The 26,068-nt window shown below is 39.1% G+C and overlaps 1 protein-coding gene across 1 annotated transcript in view; it reads right to left on the reverse strand.

Annotated features, from left to right (window-relative positions):
• LOC119417744 (kelch domain-containing protein 8B-like) overlaps positions 1 to 26,068 on the reverse strand; it is a 128,806-nt gene that overhangs the window by 33,864 nt on the left and 68,874 nt on the right. The window contains exons 2-3 of the mRNA XM_037685027.1: positions 15,855 to 16,019; positions 4,505 to 4,729 (exon numbers count right to left, since the gene is read on the reverse strand). Of these exons, the coding sequence (XP_037540955.1) occupies positions 4,505 to 4,729; positions 15,855 to 16,019 (390 nt within the window). The remainder of the gene's footprint in view (positions 1 to 4,504; positions 4,730 to 15,854; positions 16,020 to 26,068) is intronic.

Genomic DNA, 26,068 nt, shown 5'->3' on the forward strand with positions numbered 1-26,068 from the left:
TGAACGTTTTTGAAGCTACAGGCGGCTTTTCGGCTCTGAGGGACTGAAAACTGATTCAGTGTTGAACGATGCTGGAAATTAAAACACTCAGTTAGGGTCTTAAACGATAAAAACACCGTTGTTCAAAATATTTACATTTTATATTCACCTATTTAACTTCATAATTGCACACTAAAGCATGTCATAGCCTGGTTTTAATTCAAATTATCAGTATTGCTGATATTTTGTAATCTCTATTGTTTAAACCTCATTATTCAAGATTTTTACATTTCCTTGTGCAAAGCTTAAAAAAAAGGCTTTAAAAGCTGTAAGTCTAAACCCATATGGTAAAATGATTGCAGAGTTGTATTATCAACAGATCATGATATGATGCCGTGCATTACGTTTGTGCTCTGTTTGATACAGCAGGGAACAAAACTGATTTATTCTCACTGATAATCCAATCGGCATCACCTGCAGTGGATCGGTGGAGTCTGCAGCTGTCTGTGTCGCCTGAATTTCCTGACTGTATGCGGAAATCCACTGCACTCATTGCTGCGTACCTTTTACTTTAAAGAAAATCCAGTACATATATGTACACAACAGCAGTGTATGCAAACCAATTGTATTTCTAAGCAAAAAAAAAAAAAAAGGTTAAATCAAGTCATCTGGACCAGTTTCTTTAAATGAGAATTCATCCCCCACCTGGTGGACTTTGTCAGTCCGCGGCTCGCCAGCCAGACCTGCCTCACTTCAAGCCAACCTCCTGTTGGAATCTCAGAAGCAAACTTTTTACCACGTGCAAACAAAGCACACACATCCAAAACAATCAATCATGGTGTACAATGATCAAATGCTTTAGGCTAGGTGGCCGACTTGCTGCTAACAGAAACAGCCGGAGGACAACCGAGGCCAAAGTGGTTAAAAAAAACAAACAAGTGATTGTTGATCACATCATCAAGATCGTCAGTAAACTGACAGGAACACACCAACAGCCGGTGACGGGTCTGTATAGTTCCTGGATCATGAGTTGGGCTTGGAAGTTAGCACTGGACACGACACTCAGCACAACATTTTGCTTTAAATTGCTCTTTGGCCTGAGGTCGTGTACTGTCAGAACATATTCCAGTAGATAAACGCATCATTGCTGTTTTTTACTCTGCAGTTTCCATTCTTAGCTTTTTCTTCTCCTGCACTGCAACCGGGAATGATTCCTATCTACAGATCCCCACAAACAAACATACATTTAGAAAAAGTATGTGATTATGATTTTATATATGCTCCCTGTGGAACATTTTTTAATGTGAATGTAGTCGTCTTTTTAGACGAGGTGTGAGGCTAGCACAACATAACTAGTTAAAATCCTTCATAGCACAAACCATCCTGTTCTTCATGCAATTTAATTGGATATGGGAACATTTGAAAATTATATGAAGTTCAAGACAGATTTGTTGCAGCAGATTTAAACAGCTAAGGATTTTTACTTTATTAAACCCTGTATTCTTAGTCCACCCTATTTTTTTAATTTTTTTTGCTCAGATATGTTTTTTGCAGGAATGTTTTAATTGATTCACAACCAGCACAATAAGCACTTCATTGGAGTGTGTGATTCATTCATTCATCGTCTTTCCTTTCATCAGCAGCAGATCTGACTAAACTGAGTCCATCGTCCCATGAATGAGTTTGTTCTGAGGATGGAACAGATCCCATTCTTGATGTATTTAAAATCTGAAACATTACATTAAATGTCCTGGTTCATGCTCGATAATCCAGGTAGAAAAATCCAACAAAGTTCAGTCGGGTTCTCTGGACAATTTTATTCTTGTTAAAACGTTTCGTCTTTCATCCAAAAGACTTCATCAGTCCGAGGAGTCACAACTAACTCAGTCTTATAAATAGCACCTTCACATAGTGGTTCAACCAGTTTGATGGTGCTCAGATGGTTTCTGGAGTCCGCCCTCTCCCCCGCCGACTCGTTTATGGCAGCCATTGCCAAAGTGGTTCAAAAGATTGTTGCAGCTCCTCGGACTGATGAAGTCCATTGGATGAAACGATTCAACAAAAAGAAACCATCCAGAGGACCTGATTTAACTTTTTTTGGATTACATATTTCCAGCCTATAAGTCTCATCTATTGTGCATCACCGCGGACAACCTGGAAATGTGGGCCGGTGTTGTGCCAAAAATCGATTGGATGCCAAATGGCGGCCGCGGGAGCGTGCGCGGGAGGACTTTAACAAGATTAACACTTAAAAATAATTACTTGTTTGCTCCAAATTATAGTAAAGGTGTGTCTGTTGAACTTTTACTTAATAAATGCACTTCAATGGTCAAATCAGCTGCATTTCACCGGTGCGGTGCAGCTAAATGCAGCTGATTTGACGGTTGCTCCAGCTGGACGAAGGTGGCAGGCTATGGCAAACCGATTGTGTCATTAATAGCTGCTTCTACCTTTTACATGACAACAGCATGCCATACTACTTGTGTGCCATCTATCAGCTGAAAATGTTAGTGTTCAATATTTTCAGTCAGAATGAATGAAAACGATATCTCAGCCAAAAATGGGTTTATAAATATGGAAAAAAACATAAATAAGTCGCTTCAGCGTCTAAGTCATAGAGTATGCAAATTAAGCAAAAAGGTGCAACTTATAGGCCAAAAAATACGGTAAATGTATTGTGAGAAAACCAACCACTAATTTTAGCTAAACGAAAATGACCTTTCTTTTTTGCATCTGTTCAGGAAGTAAAACAAAACTAAAAGCAGGACTGAAGTTATTTTTGTTGTTGCTAAAAAAAAAAGACCTTCATATCGGCTAATCCTGGGTACAACTAATACGTAATACTCACTGGCATGTTACAAGAATAAATAAATGTTGTTACTTCATCCCTAAAGCTTGGCCTACCTAAAGTGTTTATGTAGAAAGATTATTCTTATGTTGGCTCAGATTAATTAAACATTGTTGCTAAAAGTGTTGAAAAAAAGAATAAATCTAAAACACGAAGAACAAGATGCACTCAGAACACAAAGTGCTCTACAATCCAGAGGAACGAGAGATTCTTGGATTCAATTAAGTTTTGAAGCGCTCAGTTTCTGTTTCTCTCATTTGTGAGAGAGTTAATTATTCTAGAAGGAGTGTGGAAGAAAAAAAAATGTATCCATTTCATATTTTTAAACTCGGACAACGTTGTGAACCTCTGGGGATAAAATGAATCCAACAGAAAAAGTCTTAAATGAGTTTACCATAATGAAAAGGAGACGTGCGCTCACATGGCGATACACTGAAGTGTGGCAGACCAGTTAACTGCTCTCAGGTTATCAAACGAACTTGAACTGAATCAGTAAAAATCATGTGCATAAATAAAACCGTCCCAGGAATGGGCTCTAAAAACTGCAGAATTCAACAAATTATGGATCTTCAGGGCTCAAATAAACCTCTTTACAGATTTATGAAAACCAAGGAAACCAAACGTCTATATGCTCATTAAGAAAAGCTACAGCTTTTCAGCTAAGCAGTACAATCTGCATCCCATAATTCTGTAAATGCTCATTGCATGGACTGGATTATTGACTTTTGCTGCTTTTAGCTTTATCTGCTTTTTATTTAGCCTTAATAACTCTGGTCTCAGCTTCTCTCCAATACATTTCAGTCAGGTCATCTGGATGGTTTCTGTTTGTTTGTTGAGTTGTTTTGTCCTTCATCTAAAGGACTTCACCAGTCTGAGGAGCCACAAGCAGCACACTCCCATAATGGACCACCCAGTTTGCTGGTGATAAGATGACTTTTGGGGCCTGCCCTCTCCTCCGTCAATTCCTCTGAGGCAGCCATGGCCAAAGTGTTTCAAAACATCAAAGTTCATGCTCAATAATCCAGGTAACAAAATCCAATAAAGTCAGGTCATCTGGACTGTTTTTCATTTATTATTTTTATTATTATTTATTTTGTAGAGCTGTTTTGTCATTCATCAAAAGGAATTCAATAAATGAAAAATGACCTGACACCAAAGTTCATGCTCATTTATCCAGGTATAAATCCAACAATGTTCAGTCTGGACAGTTTCTTCTGTTGCTGAGATGTTTTGTCCTTCATCCAAAGGACTTCTTCAGTTTAAGGAGCCCACCAAACCAAACTGAATCCCACAAACAGCTCACTCCCGGAGTGGAAAAAAAAACAAAAAAACAGTTTGCAGGTGATTGCCTCTGGTGCCTGCCCTCTCCCCCATCAACTCCTCTAAGGCAGCCAAGTGGTTCAAAACACCAAAGTTCCTCAAGTCCACCAAAGGGCTCCTTAGACTGAAGAAGTCCTTCGGATGAAGGCTGAAACATCTCAGCAACAAATGAAACCATTCAGATGACCCGACTGAACATGGTTGGATTATTGAGCATGAACTTTGATGTTCTTCAGTTTCTATTTTTAGTGTTTTATGAAAGTTGCATTTATTGCTTTTATTCTGTAAACCACTTTGGCCAATCACGGCTCTGTAGATGTGTTGTAAAAAGAGAACTTTATATAAATCACCGCTTACCTTGATCCAGATCATACTCCTCTGTGGTGCTGACAAAGTGAGGTCTGGAGTAAAAGTTATGTGGCCCCGGCTGCTGAAGGCCCCCCAGGCTGAAGAGGCTCCGCTCGTTTGAAGCACAGCACGAGAACGCCCTCCGACTGGGGATGCAGGGGTAACGCGTCCAGCTCTTCGTCTCCAGGTCAAAAGCCTCCAGTGCCGTCACTGGCATCTTTCCCTGACGACCCCCTGGAAAAAGAAAAGGTGGGGGGGTTAATGTTGCAGCACAATTTATTACAATAAATATTTAGACATTCTCTGATATATATGCTCAAAGCTGCAGAAATAAGATGCGGCTCCTGAATCGTCCTCCTCAAATTAAAATGCAGTGTCAGGTTAAACCGAACATAAAAACAATTTCTGTGTAACATTACCTCAGTTTTTGCTTCTGACATATAATTTTAATCACATTTGTGTCATAATCTACCAAACATGCAGACCAGTTATGGGACTACAAAGGGAAGGTGAACTGATGAGAGAGGGCACCGAGAAGGACTCTGATGAAGGAGGGGGAGACTCCTGCTGACAGAAATGGACCAAAGAGGAAGCACATGATGAGGTAAAGATCTACGGAAGGAAAGAACAAAAAGAATAAAATAAGCAAACGAAAGAGTGATGAAGAGAAATGGTGACGGGAGGGGAAACAAAGAGGAGAATGAGGAGGAGTAAAAGAAGGAAGTGGAAGAGGGTCAGGTGGAGTGGGCGGGACGGCGTGCAGATCGATGGCAACAGTGAGAGAAAAGAGCCGAGCTGAGTGGGAAGCGTTAGTGTGAGAGAAAGAAGAGAAATGGAGGAAAAAGATCTCTTGATTGCAGCAGAACGCTCTTATTTTCCACAACAGTTTCCCGTCAGAGTAAACACTCGACATCAAGACAAACGCCGTTTGTCAAAAAGCTCGATTGCTCCATCGGTGTGCTACAGGGGCTGGGATCTGATTTTGTTTACAGCTGACACAACGATCAGGGATTTGAACCAGTATTTGATTGGGAGGATTTCATCCAAACAACCCATAACTGCACCGACTCTAGCAACGCCCGTACGGCTTCACTTCTGTACGGTTGGAGACAACAAGCTGTTAATTTGCTGCATATAAACAAAGCTCAGAAAGACAAAGATAGCGCCGATGTGCATGTAGCCTAGCAGAAAGTATTGTAGTCCCTCGTTTATCACGGGGGTTGGGACCACGCCCCCCAGCGATAAGTGGAAAAACCGCAAAGTTCAACTCTGTGATATCTCTTTAAAATATATAATTATCAGGTGTCTCTTGTAAATGAGTCCCTGAGGCTCAATGGGATTAACGTGTATAAATAAAGGTTGAACGAATGAATACTGAGTGGCCGTAGCTGAGTGAGTTGTACATTCGCTGCGTTAGCTAAAAGGGGAAAAAGTACGTTAACTTAGCTGTTTTTAAAAGATATATTGAGATGAAATTTGGTGAGGTCACAGCTGAGAACATTCTCCATCACATCAAAAAGTGAAGATGGCCACGTTAGCTTAAAAGAAAAAAAAAAATGACTCATAGATTTTTAAATTTTATTTTTTTCCATATTGAGTTGAACTTTGGTTTAGTGGTAGCTGAGAGCGAACCCCAACACAAAGTACTGGCAAATTAAACGATTTTAAAATGGTTGCAACGTGACGGTCCCCGTTCAGGAGCGTTCTAGTAGTTGAAGGCTGCAGTTTTGAGCAGAGGGATAAAGTTTCTGTCACTGCAAAACTGGTGTTTGTTTGTTTTTTTTTTTTAAACTAAACAGATATAATGTCAACTTCAAGACTTGTCAACTTTGACGTTGACAAAATTAAACTTGACCTTTTCAATTTTTGTTTGAGTTGAGAGGAAAAGAGTTGATCAAAGTAAAAACACATAAAATTACATAGAAATATTTGGAGCTGTTGGAATTTGTATTAAGGTTTTTTGAGCTCTTTCAATGAGCTGTGGTAGATACATTATTTTAAAAAATGCCTCCATTTAATTTGATTAACATTTTCTCTGCATCATCCCCTTAAATAAACTAAACTGAGGCAACAACCAGCTAATTTAATTAAATTTTTGCTGTTGCACCTTATTCACGCTGCTGACATTTGATTTGACAGACCGGCTCTCCCAGAAGAGTCTGAGCTTTTAAAAACTGTTTTCTGAAGCCATGTTGACATGCAAATAATATTCCTGTCAAACATTATAATTTTATTTCTATTTCTTTTATTGTCATGTTGCTATCAGCATTTAACTTGAATCACACCAAGCAGAGTCTCGAGCGCAGCTACATAAATACCAGTTTTTACTGTTTATTTATTTATTGTACAACAGAAGCCCAAATAAAATGAAGCTTAATTGAAAACATTTTAAAGTTTTTAAAAGAACAGCTTGCTGTTAACGAACTGAACCAGATGCAACTGATTTAAAATCAACTGAATATAAATTGAATTGCAGCTCCTGGTTAGTCTCACATGGGAGCTGCACGAGCGCCAATTAATCCTCTCTTTATCCTTAACTGTGGCAAGATGATAAAAGCAGGTTATTTTTAATTAAATATATTTGTTGTACAGATAAACTCATGAGTGGAATTTAGCTTATTTATGGTGGCTTTAATACAATTACTGAACACACTCAACTTTCTGGAATCAGAATTTTTTTCATCAACATATTTAATCTGTATATGATGTGTAAAAGTTACACTTATTCCTTTGAAACATGACAAACACAACAGACTCATTGCTTGAGAGCATGCCATTGTAAAAACATGAACAACGATTTCTTTCCTTTTTCTTGTTAAAGTTTTATTTATTAATTTATTTTACATAACTGGCATCTAGGTTGATAAAGCCTGTGTGGCCCCACAGAGCGCTTGCATCTACAATTAAGCTCATGAAATAATAACGCTTTGGCTCAGCTTTAGATGTGCACACATCATATCAACGAATCTGCTGCATTTTTCATGCTGCAACACTTTCCTGCCCCGTTAGTCTGCCAGAAAACTAATAAATTACATAACCTCTGTGCAGAACAATGCAATTAACTCTGGTATAAAATAATAGCAACTTCAAAATCGAATTAGTTACTGCTGGTCAAAAGGTTCCACACATGATTTAAAGAAATCCCTCCTCTGTAAAGTAGTCAAACATTTTACAAACTACTTCCTGTGTGAGGATGTCTGCTCTTTCATTAAGACTAAAAAACTGCGAAGTCGGGATAGTAGTACAAGTAGTAATATATAAATATATATGAGTTTTAAACCCTTTCCCACACTTTTGCAATATTCTGAACAATGTTTCTAAACTCTAAAAGAGCACAGAACGTCATGATTTTCATCTCCCTGCCTCCGCGGCTCTTTGCCACCTGCAAACACTCTTGGCCACGCCCACTTCTCCGCTCTTCACGGAGAGCAGCTGATCAGCTGCAGCAGGAAGTTTATAGGCTGCACAAAGGTGCAGCAGGTGCTAAATAATTTAAAGTGATTTATTTTAAATAAAAAATTGCATGCAGATCAAGCGGCTCATCCATCAATCAGCCATGTCCAATGTGTCATGTCCACTCCTATTTTGAAGAACCGCGATAGAGCGAGACTGCGATAAATGAACCGTCAAGTAGCGAGGGACTACTGTAAATGACATAACTATATATTCAGGATGGGGGTGTTATTTATATGAATGCTCCAGCCAGCTTTCTGCACAGGCTGGACATCATGGAGCTGAGCTCATAAGGAAATGCAAAACACCACTGTGGTAAACTGGCCATCATTATCTACCTGCAGACTTCTACTCTGGTATAGTTGGTTTACAAATCCATCCTCGGCTGCCTCTTTGTTCTATGATGTCACAAAAACAGCAAAGTCACAGCCAATGTTCCCAGGATTTTATTTCTTTCAGTGCCCCCTCAGTTCATACATAACTTGGAAAAAAGGCCTTCTTCTGTTCCGCTCCATCTTCCTGGAATACACGGCAACAAGGTCGGAAACTGTCCAGTTTCATCTCCTGGGGATATTTTTAACATATTTTAAGAAGAGAAATCATAGTTTCAGAACTGTGCTTGTTTTTAGGCCTTGTTTATGATTGTTGTATTATGGTTTTATTTGTGTTTACAAGACAATGTTGAGACCAGCTGTGTTGTATGTTCTGGACACAGAGACATGGACACAAGGACAGGAGACAGGAGAAAGAACTGGAAGTAGCAGAAATGAAGATGTTGAGGTTCTTCTTAGGAGCAACAAGGATGGACGAGATTAGGAATGAGATCATCAGAGGTACAGCACTGGTCGAACAACTGGGAGATCAAGTTGCAGAGGCCAGACTGAGATGGTTTGGACATGTCCAGAGGAGGGACAGTGGGTATATTGGTAGAAGGATGTTAGAAATGCAGCTGGCAGGAAAGATACAAAGAGGACATATATGGATGCAGTTAGAGAGGACATGGAGGTAGTTGGAGTGAGGACAGAGGATGCAGAGGACAGAGATGGAGGGGGAGGACTCCCTGTGGAGACCCTGAAGAGGGACAAGCCAAAAGAAGAAGAATAAATGTTGTTTTATGGATTAGCTTTTGTGTCTGTGTTACAGGTCTCTGTTGCAAATGAGACTGTCTCCGTGAGATTACCTGTCTAGACAAAAGTGAAGAAATAAATAAAATATATCACAGGTTTTCTCTCATGTAATATAAAAATTGACTATACTGGAAACATCAAGTTTAAATTATAAATATATATATTTTGTTTTTATCTGTCTGCATCTAATTTACTGAGTTTAGCTTTTTCCTGATTCTTCAAACGCATCATAGCTCATTCAGCCCTTCCATCCTGCTGTACTGAAGACATTATGTCAGATTAAATATTATTGTAATTTAGTATAAATGTAAATTCTGTTCATATTACCCAGCTCTGTTTCCAACGATTAACATGTTTTTATCATCATCTTATTTTTTTATTAACTCTTCTTTTTTCAATAGATGTGGCTGATTTTTCCAAATATACATGAGATATAAAGTTCTAGTTGTAATATAAGATGTGCACATATTGTAAGTTTATACTAATATTCTTTACAGAATACGTTTCAATCCTTGACAGGCACTTTGCAGCTGTTGACCACCGTCCCTGACTCAGTGGCTAAAGCCTTAATTCACACAGTTAATGCTTCCACGCAGGCACTCAGCCAGTATGAAGCCTGATGATTTACGCCATAAACCAGTAAGTCTCTGGGAACTCATAGGATTTAAAATGGAGGTGGTTTGGATACCCGCTGAACTAAACTCATCCCCAAGAAGAGCAGCATGAAGAGATCAGCAAACAAGCACAACTAGACTGAGAGGGAGACAAAGAGCTAAAGTAAGTCCAGGAGACACATAACCCTGAAATTAATATTTATGCATAACATTGTACAATACTATTAAAAATGTTTGTGTGAGTCATGACTGTGTGGCTGCACCTTATGCATCCTTCTCTGTCAGACACACTGAACTGGGAGCATTAACTCCAGCCATAATGAGATGAATTAGTGTAAATTAATTTTATGCTGCATCTGTTTTGGAACAATTACAACGAGCACAAAGAATTCTGCCCAGCACACCGTTCAGCTTTGGAAACGGTACAGCCAGTTCTGAAACGCAGCAGCATGCTTCACTTAGTCGCTACAGTTAAGGATGAGTAAAGCTTTAAACAATTTTGACAGACGCCCAATAGAAAGTTCCTGGAGAATATTTGAAGGGGACTGCCACGCGACTGCCATTTTAAAATGTTGATTTGACAGTACTATGTGTTGGGGTCCGCTCTCAGCTACCAGTATACCAAATTTCAGCTCATTATGACAAAAAATAATAATAATAATCTGAGTTTTACTCGCTTTTTATTTTAAGCTATGGCGGCCATCTTCAATTTTTGATTTGGATTCGGTATGTGATAGGAAATGTTCTCAGCTATCACCACACCAAATTTCAGCTCAGTATCTTTTAAAGTAGCTGAGTTGTTTTTTTTTTTTTTTCATTTTTAGCTAAGGCAGCCATCTTGGATTTTTTTAAATTTGCGTTAGGAATGTTTAACAGTTTAACAACTCGCTCTCAGCTATGACCATACCAAATTTCAGATCAATATCTCAAAGAATGACCGAGTTATAGACAATTTTGAGTTTTCTGAGGTAGCTGTGGCAGCCATCTTGATCCAAAATGGCTCCAAAAGTTAATCAGTGTTCAGGGACGTCTCCACTCTCGTCATGTGACCTCAGAAGCTGTTAAGAGTTCTGTCAGTGTTTGTCCAATGAGGAAAAACGGCACCTTTTTGTTTGCAAATTCCATCGCCATGGTAACTCAAAACGCCAATAAAAGTAAAAGCACGCATCACGGCACCGAGCCGGTCGTTTTGATATAGAATTTGTGGGGGGGGGGCACATTAAAGTTGAAGGACGAGCAAGACCCTTTTCAGGTGGATAATAATAGGAGGCTGCCTTCAGGCAGACCCCAAAAAAGATTTTCTTTGGTATCACATGCACTATTGCAAAGCAAGTTGGCAAAAGACATAAAAAGGAACAATAAATACCTTTTTAATATAAAAATATAAGACTGGACAGGTGAGATTTGAAACATTTTTATGAACATTTTGTGACCGTGGGAACTAAACAGTGGTGTAGTGTACATTTTTGTAGTGGGTATACTGTGCTTAGAAATTAATGTACGTTATATTTTAGTACAACGTAATCCAATTTATTTAGATTTTTCAGCATATTGAACATTTCAAAATCTCTCTGATGCTTATATTCGAATAAATGAACAACAAACTTTGTACAACAGTTGAATTTGTACTAAAAAATACCTGTAAAACGGTATCAAAGCAAAACATGTTAAAGTATTAAGTAGTAAGTGCAGAATTATATAATAATTTGCTGGATAAGCAAATGTATTAAACAAGCGTTGCATACTGATATATTGTTACAGAAACATTTAACTACCGTTTAACGTATCAATGGCACATACCTAATGATATGTTACATATCACTGGGCACTTTTTTAAGTGGGTATACTGAAATCTTAAGCTTTCCCAGTGGGTATACTCCGTATATCTGCGTATCGCGTAGACTACACCACTGGAACAAAACAAAAAGCTTAGAACCACGTGGCTCTGCTCTAAGCTCTATATCACTGTTATGATTGTAAGAAACATTTTTGCTATCTGGGATTTGTTCTTTTATCAGTGAGTTCTCATAAAAGTTCAAAACATTTCTCATAAAGGTGTTAGTTTTTTAGTTTCTGCACGTTTAAATGTCCTCCGTACAAAAACAGAGGGCGAGATCCAGCGTCGTGTTGATCTGGACATTCTAACGTAAAGCACACGGCCGTGTCCTTTCCTGGGAGGAGATGTTCTCCTGCATGAAGGTATCCCATCAATCCACAGGGGGAACTGACGGCTAGCCTTAACAAACCCGATGGCACTTTGATGAATGATAAAGGTTGAAGCTCTGCTGATGTTTCTGACAGCTCCGTTTGAAATGCAGAACCACAGTAAAGACAGATGTTTTGTCGAGCCAGTAATCCACCGGGACATCACCTTTGGTGCCCCACACGATTAAACAACTGATGGGTCACGTGATCAGAGGGTCCAAAACATAAGCCCGAGCTGTAAAACGCTGCTTTAGGGTCAGCGAGGCAACTGCTTTATGCAGGCAGCTTCTGTTTAGAAGAGAAACTCGAGTCCTGACGAGGTTCAATCTGGACTGAAACGCTGTCGGTCTGCAACCCTTAAAGCATTTAAACTGTTCAACTGAAGGAACTCCATCAAGAAATACTTTGGGAGTCTAACAAGGATGAGTCAGGCTACTTTGGGAGTTAATTTATTATAAATTAGCTGCCACTTAAATGATTGTAATTCATTCAATTTGACATTTATTGAGCTACAGTTTGGTGTGGTAGTAGCTGATACTCATACCAAACACATAGTCTAAGCACTGTCAGATCATTTAAAACTTTGGCATGCAGGGAAGTAGAAGATATGCATTCCTTTGAGAACGTCTACTTTTTATTATTTTCAAAAATGCTTATTCACTTTTAGTGAAGTTTAAAAATATTGTTTTTAAAAAAAGAGAAATTTGTTAGGCAGTATAGAAATTTAAACTAGAGGAATTTATTTATGTCTAAAATGAAAATAGAATAATGGCATCTGTGGAAAAAAACAAAAACTCCAACAATTCAGAGTGCATTAGCAGAAATAAGATGAAAAGAACCGAAAAGGCCTAAATTGGTAGAAAAAGGCCGAAAGGACAATAACATGTTCAAATCATTAGAAAAGAAGCACAAAAGGCTGAAATTAGTGGGAAAAAATACAAAAGTAGATAGAAAAAGCAAGAATAAGTTGAATTTAGCAAAAGGAAGCTGAAAAGGAACAGAAAGGCCTAAATTAGCAGAAAGGAGCCGAAGCAGAACAAAAGCTGAAATGAGCCGTAAAAAGTTTTAATCAGCCCAAAGAGTTTGAAGGATGTGAAGAGAGCTCCGTTCATTTTAAATGAGGGAAAAGATAAATATTTTAAAAAAGTAAAAACTGCACAAACACCACAAGTCACAGAAGGAAAATCCTGAATGAGCCGAACGTTCTGACGAACCGATTGTTTAAATAGCTGCAGAACGAGTTTTGTGCAGAAAAACATGACAGATTTATTAATTTTTACTGGTTATTTATGACTTGACTTCTAATTTTCCTGCTCAGTCCTTTTTGTCTTCATTTTCCCCCCACACCTGATCCCATAAACATTAGTGTATTTAGCTCCGCGTTAACCTTCATCACTTGTCAGTTTTTCACTTTGACCTCTGGGCTGGACCTGCTTATCCACAGCGTTTGCCTTCAGGCGGTTTTTTAGACGAAACGTTCTCTGGGCCTGCTGAAAGACCGGGGGCTCACCGACCAACAGACAGACTCGTTCTCTGGTTGCATTCACAGAACTAATCGTAAAACTGAAGTGACAAACGGTCTGAAGATGGCTGGCTCATGAGTCACAAGAGCATCGTCTTTCCCCTTTCCTTTAAAGGAATCTCAGCCCGTTTGCTTATCTGTCTTTTTATTTTAAACTTTAGAGGCTAATATTTAAAACTTTCAACCTAAATTACAAGCTTGAAACTTTATTTAATTGGCAAGTAAGTTGTAGCATTTGTGTATTTAATCAACTATTACTCCCTGAAGTCATGTGGACCAATTTGTTGTTTCCATAGAATCCCACTTCAGAAGAATTCCCCACCCCACAAACATGATATGAATAATGACGGGGCACATTTACTGCTAAAAGAAAAGTGTTCTGTTTTCAAGATGTACTCTAAAAAATAAAGGTCTCCCGTTACTAGTTTTTCTCGGACCGAGTACAAGTAATTTTAGTTTGGGTACTTGTCGGTATTGAGTACCGATACCGAGCAGTTAATGAGTTAGTACTTTAACGCCAAAAAAGATTAAAAGCAAAAACTGAACACGTTCCGCTTCTCATCCGAGGAGTTTCTCAATCCAAAGAAGAGGACGTGTGGGGTCACTCCCTGGGCCACTCTGGTCACACGAGTAAAGGTGTTGATAGGTGTGAAACTGACGGGGTATCAGGCCTAAAGCTGCATTACAGGTCTTTGAAAACTGAAATCTGAGACCTCCTCTTTTTAAAGATGGTTTCTCTCTTTTTACATAAATTGCTTCCTTCACCCCACTCTCAAACCATTCGTCTTCTCGGTCCAAAATGTGAACATTCTGGTCCTCAAAAGAGTGTCCCTTATCCGTGAGGTGCAGGTGAACAGCTGAGTCTTGTCCGGAGGCTCTCCTGTGTTGTGGCATACGTCTGTGGAGAAGCTGTTTGGTTTCTCCAATATAGAGATCTGGACATTCTTCACTGCACTGGACTGCAGACACCACACCACTCTGTCTGTGTTTGGGTGTTTTGTCCTTGGGGTGGACCAGCCTCGGTCTGAGAGTCCTGCTGGGTTAGAAGGATTTTCTCCAAACACAACGTCCCAGTACATTTCAGAGTTTCTCAGATATTTCAGCAACATAAGGGACAACAATGTTTTTTTCCATCTGATCTTCTCCTTTTTCTGTTCAGTGGTGTTTTGTAGATTTCCTCACTGACTTGACAAGTCAGCACACTACTGCGTACACTCCTAGTACTTTTAAGTACTTTAACCTTACACAATGACTTTAAAAACACTCTTTTATTAGGCTGCACAGAAGTCTGTTGGAGTCAGCCTCCCCACCATCAGACGTCTACACGTCCAGATGCAGGAAGAGGGCCACCTGCATCATGAAGGACCCCACACACCCAGCACACACACCGCTCCCCTCAGGAAGGAGGTTGAGGAGCATTAAGTGTAGAACCACTAGACTGAGGAACAGCTTCTACCCTGAGGCTGTTAGACTCACGAATCTCTAACCAGAATAATCACTGTGAAAAAATCACATCATGTTGCTGCTGATCTGTTTCATGCTGCTGCTGCTGATCTGTTTCATGCTGCTGCTGCTGCTGATCTGTTTCATGCTGCTGCTGCTGATCTGTTTCATGCTGCTGCTGCTGATCTGTTTCATGTTGCTGCTGATCTGTTTCATGCTGCTGTGTTCATTCGTGCTCATCTGCTCACATAGACTCATGTTCGTGCTGCTGTTCGGCGTATTGTTTATTGTTTATAATATTACTAATGCTTAGCGTATTTTTAGTTAACATTTTTCTTACTTTGTGTCTTAGATCTTATTACTGCTTTTCTTTTACATTTTCTACTTTTGTTGGATGTAACTGGGAGCCTGTGTACATAATTACATTCCACCACATGTGTGTATGACAAAGAACACAACATACTGTCTTTTGTCTTGGCATCATCTGTGTTTTATCTTAAACTATCTCTAAGTTATGGATGTGCTTTTTTTATTTTTGTCCTTGGTTACTTGCAAAGTGGAAGAATAAATGACATCAACAAGTATAAAAGTGGCATCGGAAGAATTAGGATGTTTCTATGAGTACTAGTATGAGTACTTGAGGCTGGTAACAGGTACTGGTATTGGGACACTACTTGTCATAAATGTTTTTTTTTCCAGCTTAACTCGGATATTTTGTTTTGGGCTTTTACTTTTTTTTTTTTATTTCATCCAAATTCAAATAAAACTACTTTTTTAGTTCTTTTAAAAGCCTTCCCCCGTGTGTCTGGTTTCAGGTGTTCCTCTGAGCAACACACATGCCAAACTGTTTTTACTTTTATTGTTTTCACCGTATTGAAGCTGCATGTTAATATCATTATTTTACAGTAAGTACTCGCTGAATGAATGTTAAAATGTTGTAGCGGTCGCAATATTAACACAAAAGAGATGAAGAGGATGAAGTTTCCATATCCTACCCATCATGTAGATTCTGTTTCCTATTACGAACGGTGTTGCTCCGTAGCGTGGCGTAGGCATGGAGGTCACCATCTGCCACTGGTCCCTCTCCGCAACGTAAACTCTAACCTGAGACTGAGGCGTCGTGTCTGCTCCCATCCCGCCCAGGGCGTATACTTTCCCATCTGCAGTGATACAGGAAGATGGAAAAAAAGGCTTTAAAATACATTTCAAATTAGTTTAGATACATTGCGGCAAAAAAAAAAAAGAATAAATCTGTGCACTCCGACTCATTATTAGGTTATTATGAAGTAAACTGTGGGAAAAATATTGGCCACATCTGCAAACAGCCAAAGAAAATGATGCATGGCCGTGCCCTTTTGTCCTGCCATTACTGCTCGAGCTGCAACGTTTTCTGACTCATCACTCGACACTCATCCAGGCGATCTGCATTATTTATTTCTGCTGTCTGTCGGAGAAATTACCTGCGACTAAGGTTTTCTCAAGGACAGATACAAACATCTTGAAGTGCTGCAGTGTCATTAGAATACAGGGGGAAGGTGGTGAAAGGAGAGAGGGGGAACTGCTGAGCAAGCCAACATGGTGATCCAGCTGAAACACCGCAGGGGAGGAAAAAAGGGGAGAGGATGGCAATAAACGCAAAGAAACAGAAGAAGTGGAGCGAGATCATAGCAAAACTAAACTGATGACAGTTTTCTCTTTACAACCCATTAGCACTCTGAAAGTTGTCAATAAAAATGTGATGAAACATGGGCCAGCGACAAAGAGAGAGACTCGGAAAAGAGTTGGAACGCCTGAGTCATAGACAGATGATGGATACTCAGAGCTGTGACTTAAACTGTGAACAACACAGCAACAATAAATCTATCCCTCGGAATGCAACAATCCACACGCACTTTAGCAGTTGTGACCGAGTAAATTCAATTTTACTGCCGTATATTAGGTAAATGGTGCAGGAAGAACACTTCATAACATGAAGCATGGCATTGTGCATGCATTTAGAGAGAAGCTGCACAGCAGGATCACCAGGGGTGCTTTTAGGCTCTCGCTGAACTTTCAAAGAGATTTGGAAGCTCCTTTTTAAAAAGTGTGTTATGTATAAAGGATGTATAGATCTATCTGGTGGTTTGGTCTCTTTACAAGTGTAAAATACTTTGTCTGTCATTAAGCAGTGATTCCCAATTGCCAGTTTGGGCCATTTCAAACTTGCAAAAGCATCTTATCATGCAAAAGCACATTTATTTAATAGATATTATTGCTAAATCTGATGTAGGAGGAATGTGTAACCAGAGCCCTTTCCAACCACAGCATTCAGACGCATGACAGTGAGCAGGTAACTGCGATTCACTCGTCTATTTTCTCATCACTGTGTCACACAAAGTGTCAAAGTGCCCCTGCCTCCTTAGCCGAGTTTGAGACTGAATCGGATGGTAAGACGTTGTACTGTATCCCTCAGAAGTCAGAAATCTGATTTTTAGAGAAGTAGGAATACCAGTACTAATTGTACTCTGTAACAGTAATGTTAGTAATGCATGTGTTTTATGCATTCAAACTCTGTGACAACTTGTTTCTTCAACAGGAAGTACAGTAAAATGTGTGCAATTGATTTAATGAAATGCACATTAGCAGAAGAGAATAACAGTTGTTTTGTTTTTTCTGCAGCTTTCACTTTTTGTATGTGCGAGGCAGCCATATTGAATACAATTTAGACTTTGGGTGGGACATTCCAGCTTATTGCAAATTGGAACTCGGAAATTCAGAGTCAGTCCATTTCTTTATTTTAATTTGTACTACATGTGGCGGAACAAAACTGTGTACACAGGGTCCAATTTGCATCCAGTAAAAGTACAAAATGTAAAAGGAAAAACAGTAATAAGATCGAAGATATGAATTAAGAAAAATGTTAGCAAAAAAAAAAAATTCCAGCTTTCAAATGAAATGCACATTAACCCTTCAAGCAGGACCTGGGACACATATTTTTCTGCCTTGCTGTAAAGTGTGTAACAACCAAGGATGGATGAATCTGACCCACTGCTGTTACACCTCTGAGCCAGCAAGGGAGGTAGTCACGTTGGTGAGTCGGTGTAAAATGGGAGATGGGACAGCAAGGATCCCATCAAACTAACAACACTGATGTCTCTGCACAGGCTGTGTAATGATGCACAGAATACGACTGACTCAAGTTAAATAAAGACAACGTTGCAGTCACATCACAATACTATACTGTGAGAACTGCTGTTATACAAAAAAAACAAACATGATTCACCAGTTGGTGTGCTAAGCCAAGCTAGCAACTTTAAACGAGGCCTGAAAAACCAAACTGGTATCACAGTTTTGTAGCTAAACATGCAGCTAAACGCTCTCTTGAACTTGGTTTTCTGTGAAGTTGTTTTGCACGTGAGGATGGGGTAAATCGCACATGGTGTTAGCTGTGAAATATTTGTAATGTTTATGTCTTTGTTTATCAAAATCTCTATCACATTAGTGTGATAAACATTTCAACGTACAATAAAATGATAATCTGATTGTACTAAAATAAGATGTAAAAAAAGACTTATATGCCCAAAGGAAAGAAAACAAGCTTTAATGTCTATTTTAAACAAATTATTTGAGGAAGTTTGTTTTAATGAGACAATAAATCAAAAATGCTTCATGCTGCAGGGATTTTAACCATTCAGACACTCGAGAAAGAAGACCATGAGGAGGAAACGTGTCAGGAGACAGAGGGAGAAGAGGAAAGTCAAGAATGTAGGACTGAGGGTGGCAACACTAAATGTGGGGACAATGACCAGCAAAGGTAGAGAGCTGACTGACATGATGCAGAGAAGGAAGGTAGATGTTTGTGTTCAAGAGACCAAGTGGAAGGACAGTAAGGCTTGCAGCGTTGGAGCAGGGCTCAAATTGTTTTATCATGGTGTGGACAGAAAGTAAAGCAAAGTGCTATGTGTTATCGTTGTATGATCCCATACAATGGCAAAATTAGTTATCTGCATTTAACCCATCGCATGTAAGAGACACCCAGGTGAAGCAGTGGGCAGCTATGTAAGCACGTTGCATGTTGTTCTTGTTTTTAACCATAAATTCAAAATTTTCTCTTACAGTATACCTGACCACCCAAATAAAAGCAACCTGAACACATTAGCTTTCCTCATTCATATTACATTGAGCGTAATACTTTTATTGTGAAAGGAAGTTTCATTCTGTAGCGCAACAAAGCAATTCCACATTTGAGGCTGGGAGGAAATTGGGCTGTTGTCTAAACATGCCCAGTCTCTTCTAATTCAGGGAATGCAGAGTCTTTTATGTGCCCATCACCCCTGGAGACTCCATGACAACCAGACAAAAATATACAGTCTGTAATATGGGTTGTCCGTTTGGCAGGTTGGTACTTGCTAAACAAAATCCATCAAAGCTCAGTCAGGCCACTGAGTCATTATACCTGGAGTAAATTCATCAAAGAAGGTTAAAGAAAAAGCTTTTGGGACAGAAATATCCTCATCAATCTCCACACTGATTCATATTGAACCCAAACAATGACGCACAAAACTGCAAATTCACCAGTGATGGCTGAGGAACAAAGTATTAGTTTTATCCACAAACCTTTAGATTTCGATCCTCTTCTTTCATTAGTCTGATGTAAAACCAGTTTGCTGCTTTGATTCTCTTACAGAGCATCTTTCAGTGTAGTTACTGGTGGTATCTCTTTATCTCACAGCTTGTCCCGAACTTATTTTTTACTTTTTCTTTGTTGCTTTTCTCACATCTACTTTCACTTTCCTTTCATCCCTTTCCCCGTTTGATTTAATTGACTGCTTCAGACGTCCCCTTTCACCCTCCTTTCTTCTCTTGCCCATCATTTTGTCCTTTTATCCTCTTTCCTCTCATCTCTTTCCATCGCTACTTATCCATTTACTTCTTAATACAGCACACTGCCCTGTGGGATGATCTGCTCTGGTTTTTGCAGGGGTGGAAAAAAAATATGGAGCTATTATGTGATATCAAATATTACTTACGTTAAACTACCAATAATTGTAGTTGAAAATAAATTAGCTTATATGCGTTTGAAACTTATTTTTACAACTTTTATATTACTGTAAACATCCTCTTCTCCTTTTGTTTTCTCAGTTGTGTAACTTTCAGTTCATTTCTGATTTTTTTTTTGTCTTAATTTTAATTTAAATTGGTCTTTCTCTTGAAATTATCAACATCACTTTATCTGCCTTTTGTAAATATTTGGCCAAGGTTTTGTTGATAAAACCATAAAAAAGACTGTAAATGTGATTTGAATTACATTTTAGGGGTGCAGAGATTGAACAGACGGATCGGAAAATGTTCAGCTAGACTGGCTTGACTGGAGACCAGCAGATCATAATGGTCAGAAAGAAATGGAAGTGGTTTTTCCCTATCTGTTTGAAAGCCAACTAAATGCAAACTTTTCCAGCGTGTACTCCACCTCTCATCCAACTGCTGCTGTATAGGAATTAGCTCACTAGGAAGGTGGATAGAAATGCAGGTAAAAAGATGGATGGAGGGACGGATGGGTTAACTTATTAATTGGTTGATTTAGGTTTAAAGGGTTAAATCATTTTGGTGGGACATAACATAGAAAACTCTACTACCATAATTTCTGGACTATAATCTGCTACTTTTTTCACAGGCTTTGAACACCACGGTTTAAACAATGCTGAGGCTAATTTATGGATTTATTTATTTTTTAGATGGGCTAACGAGCTTCATGCCACCTCGTCACACCTGGATGTTCACATAGCTGCCCAATACATATCTCTCTTGTGAGGTGGGTCCTCATGACTCATTGAGATTCCTATATATAATATATATATATATATATATATATATATCTTTATATAAATAAAGATAAAAAAACTGACCAATGAAATTACCGAACCAGGAGTTTCCTGCGGGAGTTTCCCCTCCTCTCGTCGTACACAACAAAGTATTTGCAGCCACTCAAAATAAGTGTGAATCGTAAATCAAATCGCGAGCGACACCAAAAGAGAGCCTGAAGACGTGTGAAGTTTTTCTGAGGCCGTTAAAGTCTGACACTGAAGAAGACGACTTTAATGGTTTTAGTGTGCAGGAGGAATCAAGATAGTGATAAGTGACTTTTCCTGATAGGCTACTGTATTTATTTATCAGAGAGTCAGAGTCAGAGTTTCTTTATTGTCATTCGCACCTCATGTGGTACATGTGGTGGAGCGAAATTATGTACACAGGGTCCCAGTTACATCCAACAATAAAATGTCTAAGAAAAACAGTAATAACATCTAAGATATGAACTAAGAAAAACATCAACTAAATATACACTAAGCACTCATAACATAAAACATTGAACATCAGCACAAACATGAACATGAGTCTGTGAGCAGATGTGCATGCATGAACACATCAACATTGAAACAGATCAGCAGCAACATGAAACAGATCAGCAGCAACATGATATGGTTTTTCACAGTGATTATTCTAGTTAGAGATTCATGACTCTAACAGCCTCATGGTAGAAGCTGTTCCTCAGTCTAGTGGTTCTACACTTAATGCTCCTTAACCTCCTTCCTGAGGGGAGTGGGGCAAAAAGTGTGTGTGCTGGGTGGGTGGGGTCCTTCATGATGCAGGTGGCCCTCTTCCTGCATCTGGAGGTGTAGATGTCTGTGATGGTGGGGAGGCTGATTCCAACAGATTTCTGTGCAGCCTTCACCACTCTCTGCAAAGCTTTTCTTTCTGCAGCTGTGCAGCCTCCATGCCACACATTGATGCTCGAGCACAGGATGCTCTCCACTGCACACCTGTAGAAGGAGGTGAGGACTGAGCTTCCAGACCAGCTCGCCTCAGCCGTCTGAGGAAGTAGAGTCTCTGATGAGCTTTCTTGATCAGGCTGGTGGTGTTGTTGCTCCAGCTGAGGTTGTCATTCATGTGTACACCCAAGTACTTGTAGCTGGAGACCACTTCCACCGCAGATCCTCTTATGTTCAGGGGGGTGTAGGTGTTTTTGTTCCTTCTGAAGTCCACAATCATCTCCTTTGTCTTCTTCACATTGATGTGAAGGTTATTCTCTCTGCACCAGCTCTCCAGGTGTTCCACCTCCTGCCTGTAGCTGGGCTCATCATTGTTTGTGATGCATGATGCATGATTATCCACTATTTACTGGTTTATATATGACTGCAGATGTACAAATGTTTTTAAGTGGGCGTGGCTTATATTCGGGTGCACTCAGTGGTCCGAAAATTACGTTACTCTGCAAAATTCACTATAGTAGCTAAACCTTGTGGACAATAATCACTTATCAGTTTCTGGGGGAAATGCAATCACTTTTGTAACATCACCAGAACACATGAAGTGCAACACAAAACATGAAGTGCAGAGAGAAGAAATCACGTCAGGATGTTTAATAACCTGATTGACTTTATGTTCTGAATGACGCAGAAACAACAGCTTAAATACAGCAATAAATAAATATTTGAGAGACTTTTTAAGAAGCTACATATGTTTTTTTTTTCTGTAGAATTATTGTTTTAATTAAAGATGCTGAGTCTGAGTGAAAGGCTTCTCTGCTGACTCTGCTTTTAGTCAGATTTTATGCATTAAGACAAATTATACATTAAAAAAGTGTTCTTCTTGTGCTAAATGAAATCTGCCTTCAGAATATGTAGTTGGGTTTTGTTCTTGTAGCTGTCCTTACCAGGGTTTTATAGTCTTATGCAGATCAAAAAGACAATTAATTCATTTTCAACCTTGGAAAATAGAATGAAGTAGAAACTGTTTCTGTTTGTGACAAAAAGTGGGTACTTCTCACCAGGCTGTTCAAAAATAATGTTGTTCACCTAATACAATTGTTCTTATATTTCAGGGGAAATTATTATAGTAATCATAATAATCCCATTTCAAATGTGACATAAGCTTATTATTATTATTATTATTGTTTTTTTTACAAAGGTCCTCAGTAAGTTTGTTACTTTAGTGTGGTGTCAGAATTTTGTAGCATGAGAACAAAGTCCATGCTCAATAATCCAGGTACACAATCCAACATTTTTCAGTCAGGTCATGTGGACAGTTTCTTTTTTTGTGCTGAAACGTTTCGCCTTAGATCCGGAAGGCTTCATCAGTCAGTCTCCCGGATCGAAGGCAAAACGTTTCAGCACAAAAAAAGAAACTGTCCAGATGACCTGACTGAAAAATGTTGGATTGTATACGTGGATTATTGAGCATAGACTTTGTTGTTTTCAACCAGTTTGTTATGACTGTCAACAAGGAAGAGGGCCAGCAATGGAGGAGGGGGCGTGACAAAGAGACCATCTTGGCACCAACAAAACTGGTTTGTTCCATTTTGGAGTAAGCTGTTGGGGGAAGAATCAGTTTTGTGTTGTGTGTTTCTTTGACTGATGAAGCCTTCTGGATCGAAGGCGAAACGTTTCAGCACAAAAAAAGAAACTGTCCAGATGACCTGACTGAAAAATGTTGGTTTGTAGCATTAGGTTTATTCTAAATGTGTCACTTTTATAAGTGACACATTTTTCTCTGCTTTTACTGGACTTTTTATTCTTATTTGATCTGATCCAGCTGAAAGCAAAGTGCAGCAACCAGCATGGCTAATAGTTTTTCACGTGGCCCTTAGCAGGGATAAAACTGCCCCGTGTTCCTGTAACGACAGCCCAGCGGTTCATGCTACTGCAGCCACTAAAAGAAAACCTCCCCCTGTGACCTTTAAAGGGCACCACATTCTTCCTAATGAACTCGTCGATAGTGGATCAATAACTACAGATCCTATCCTGCTGTTAGCTGACTCAGCAGGAGCTGCCCATGAAACAAAGAGGGGAGAAGATGTGAGGTCTGAGTTCTCAACAGATGCCTTTATTAATCGTTTTATTTTACATTCTTTAGGTTTTTTTATTGCCCGCTGCAGAAGGCGAGGTCAGAGTGAGATTACTTTATGTATTTGCCTGTGTCTGTCCCCATATTTGTTTGCTTGTACTGTTAGCAAAATATCTCATGAACCACAGAAGGGATCTTAATGAAACTCTTTGAAAGATGAACATCTGACTTTTGAAGTCAACCCCATTCAAGATGAAAGCAAGCTTACATGTGCAAAAATACAGAGCAACCAGAAAGTATTCACAGCACATCCCCTTTTCCACATTTTGTTATGTTACAGCCGAGGGCATAACTTGAGCCGGATCCTGTTGGAACAGGATCCGGGAACTCTCTTATTTGGACAGGGTGCGTTCAGGTAACTGTTTGCTTGTTCCGATAACTCTCAGGTTTACTAATAATAAAGTTATGAACAAATTTGACTGCCTTGAAAGAATAAAACCTATATCTGATGTGTAATCTGAAAATAATTATATAAACACTAATTTTAAACACAAACAGCCACCTACGAGCTTGCTAATATTACATAAGAGCTGCCCCTTCAAGTAAGTATTTCTGCTTTTACCCTTTAAAAAATAAGTCCCTAACAGTTTAGTCTTGGGCAGTTTAATTAAAAACACAAAAATATAAATAAACAGCACAACTAAATTGCAAATCAGTTTTACAGTATAAGTGGATCATTAATTAAATTTTGATTATTTACTAAAAATACAACAAGAGAAGCGTTTGATGGGTAATCATATTAGATAAGTCGCATACCAAAACGACACCAATTTGTAAAAAAAAAAAAAAAAACAGCTGTAAAAATGTAAAAAAGTCAGGCCAATTTACTTTCATTAAAAAAAAAGTCTTCTCATTGTACAACTAAACAACTGAGAATTTAAGCACATGGAGGTAGTGGCAATGGAGATACTGGAGCAGGTGTGATGATGCTTCAGTGCAACAAAGCATGCTCTATTCACACAAGGGGAGCTGTTGGTCAGGCTACTTTTTGTTGCTCTCTAAAATAGTTATTGAATTAAGTGTTTACAAATAGAGATAAATGTAGTTGTTTAACAGCCTGTTAAAATACACCAGAGTGTAGGAAATGGCATCTACTTTATTTAAATTATTTGGGGGAAGGACCCCCCTCCCCCTGCTATTTTTTTTTTTTTTTTTGAGCTCAGTTTAAGTGTAGAAACATTGTGAAGTGTTTCAATGAACTTATCGTCATCGCTCAATTTTTTTAATTTATTTATTTATTTATTTTTTTTTTTTTTTGGCTCCGGTCCTCCCTATGTTGCCATTGTGTCCTGGGGGACGGGTCTGTGGGCCCCCGCGTCCACTATTGGGCATTCTTTTGGAGAAATCTGGTGGTGGCAGGCGTGCTTGCGCGGGTGTTTGGATTCAGGTGCTGTGACAGATGCACGCTAGGTTGGGTAGTGGTGGAAGCTAGATGATTCCTTGTGCCATGTCGAATGTTTCATGGTGATATTGTGGGTGGCATTGTGCTGTGCATGTTGTTTTGTCGTGGTGGTCTCTCGTCTTATCTATTTCTCTTTTATTATTTAATTATTCTTCTTTCTTCTCCCCCTGCTATTTACGTTCCGGCAGCATTTGATTTACAAATTAAGCACTGGTTACAGCCTTATTCCAAATTGTATTAAATTAATCTTTTTCCTCAAAATTCCACACACAATAATCCATTATGACCATGCTGGTTTTAAAATTGTGTTTTGTGTCGTATTATTGAGCTGCTCTTCCTCTTTTCATCTCATGTTATTCACAGTTTTTGTAGTTGGTCCTCTGATTTGTTTCTGTTACTTTTACCTTCTGCTTTCCCCTCACACCTGAATTGTTTCCAGTTATGAATATCTTTACCTGCTTAATCCTGTTGGAGGTTGCAGACGGCTGGTGTTTATTCCAGCAGTTAAGGGATGAGAGACAGAAACACCCTGAACAGGTTAGCAGGCCATCATAGACGAGCAGACACACCTAAATGTAATTTGGAAATGCCAATTAGCCTAACAAGCTTGATTATGATCTGGGATACAATCCATGCACAGAGAATACAAGCACAGAAGACTCCAACTGAGATTTGAACTGGGGAACCTACTTGCTTTACTGTGCTTACCTCTACAAATACACATTTTCTGGATTTCTATTTTGAATATTCAGATTGTGTCTATATTGGTGTTTGCTTCGTGTGCTCTGTCCACATTCTAGTTTTAGGTCTACACATTCTAGAATTCTTGTCGTTGCAGCACTTTTAAGCCTCTCTTTCTGCAAAGAGAACTAAAGATCAGGTAGAAATGCATACTTGTCTGAAGTTCTGCAATGTTCTTTAAGAAAA

This window comes from Nematolebias whitei, chromosome 11 (genome assembly GCF_014905685.2).
Source record: "Nematolebias whitei isolate Nwh7 chromosome 11, NemWhi1, whole genome shotgun sequence".
In the NCBI taxonomy this organism is placed as follows: domain Eukaryota; kingdom Metazoa; phylum Chordata; class Actinopteri; order Cyprinodontiformes; family Rivulidae; genus Nematolebias; species Nematolebias whitei.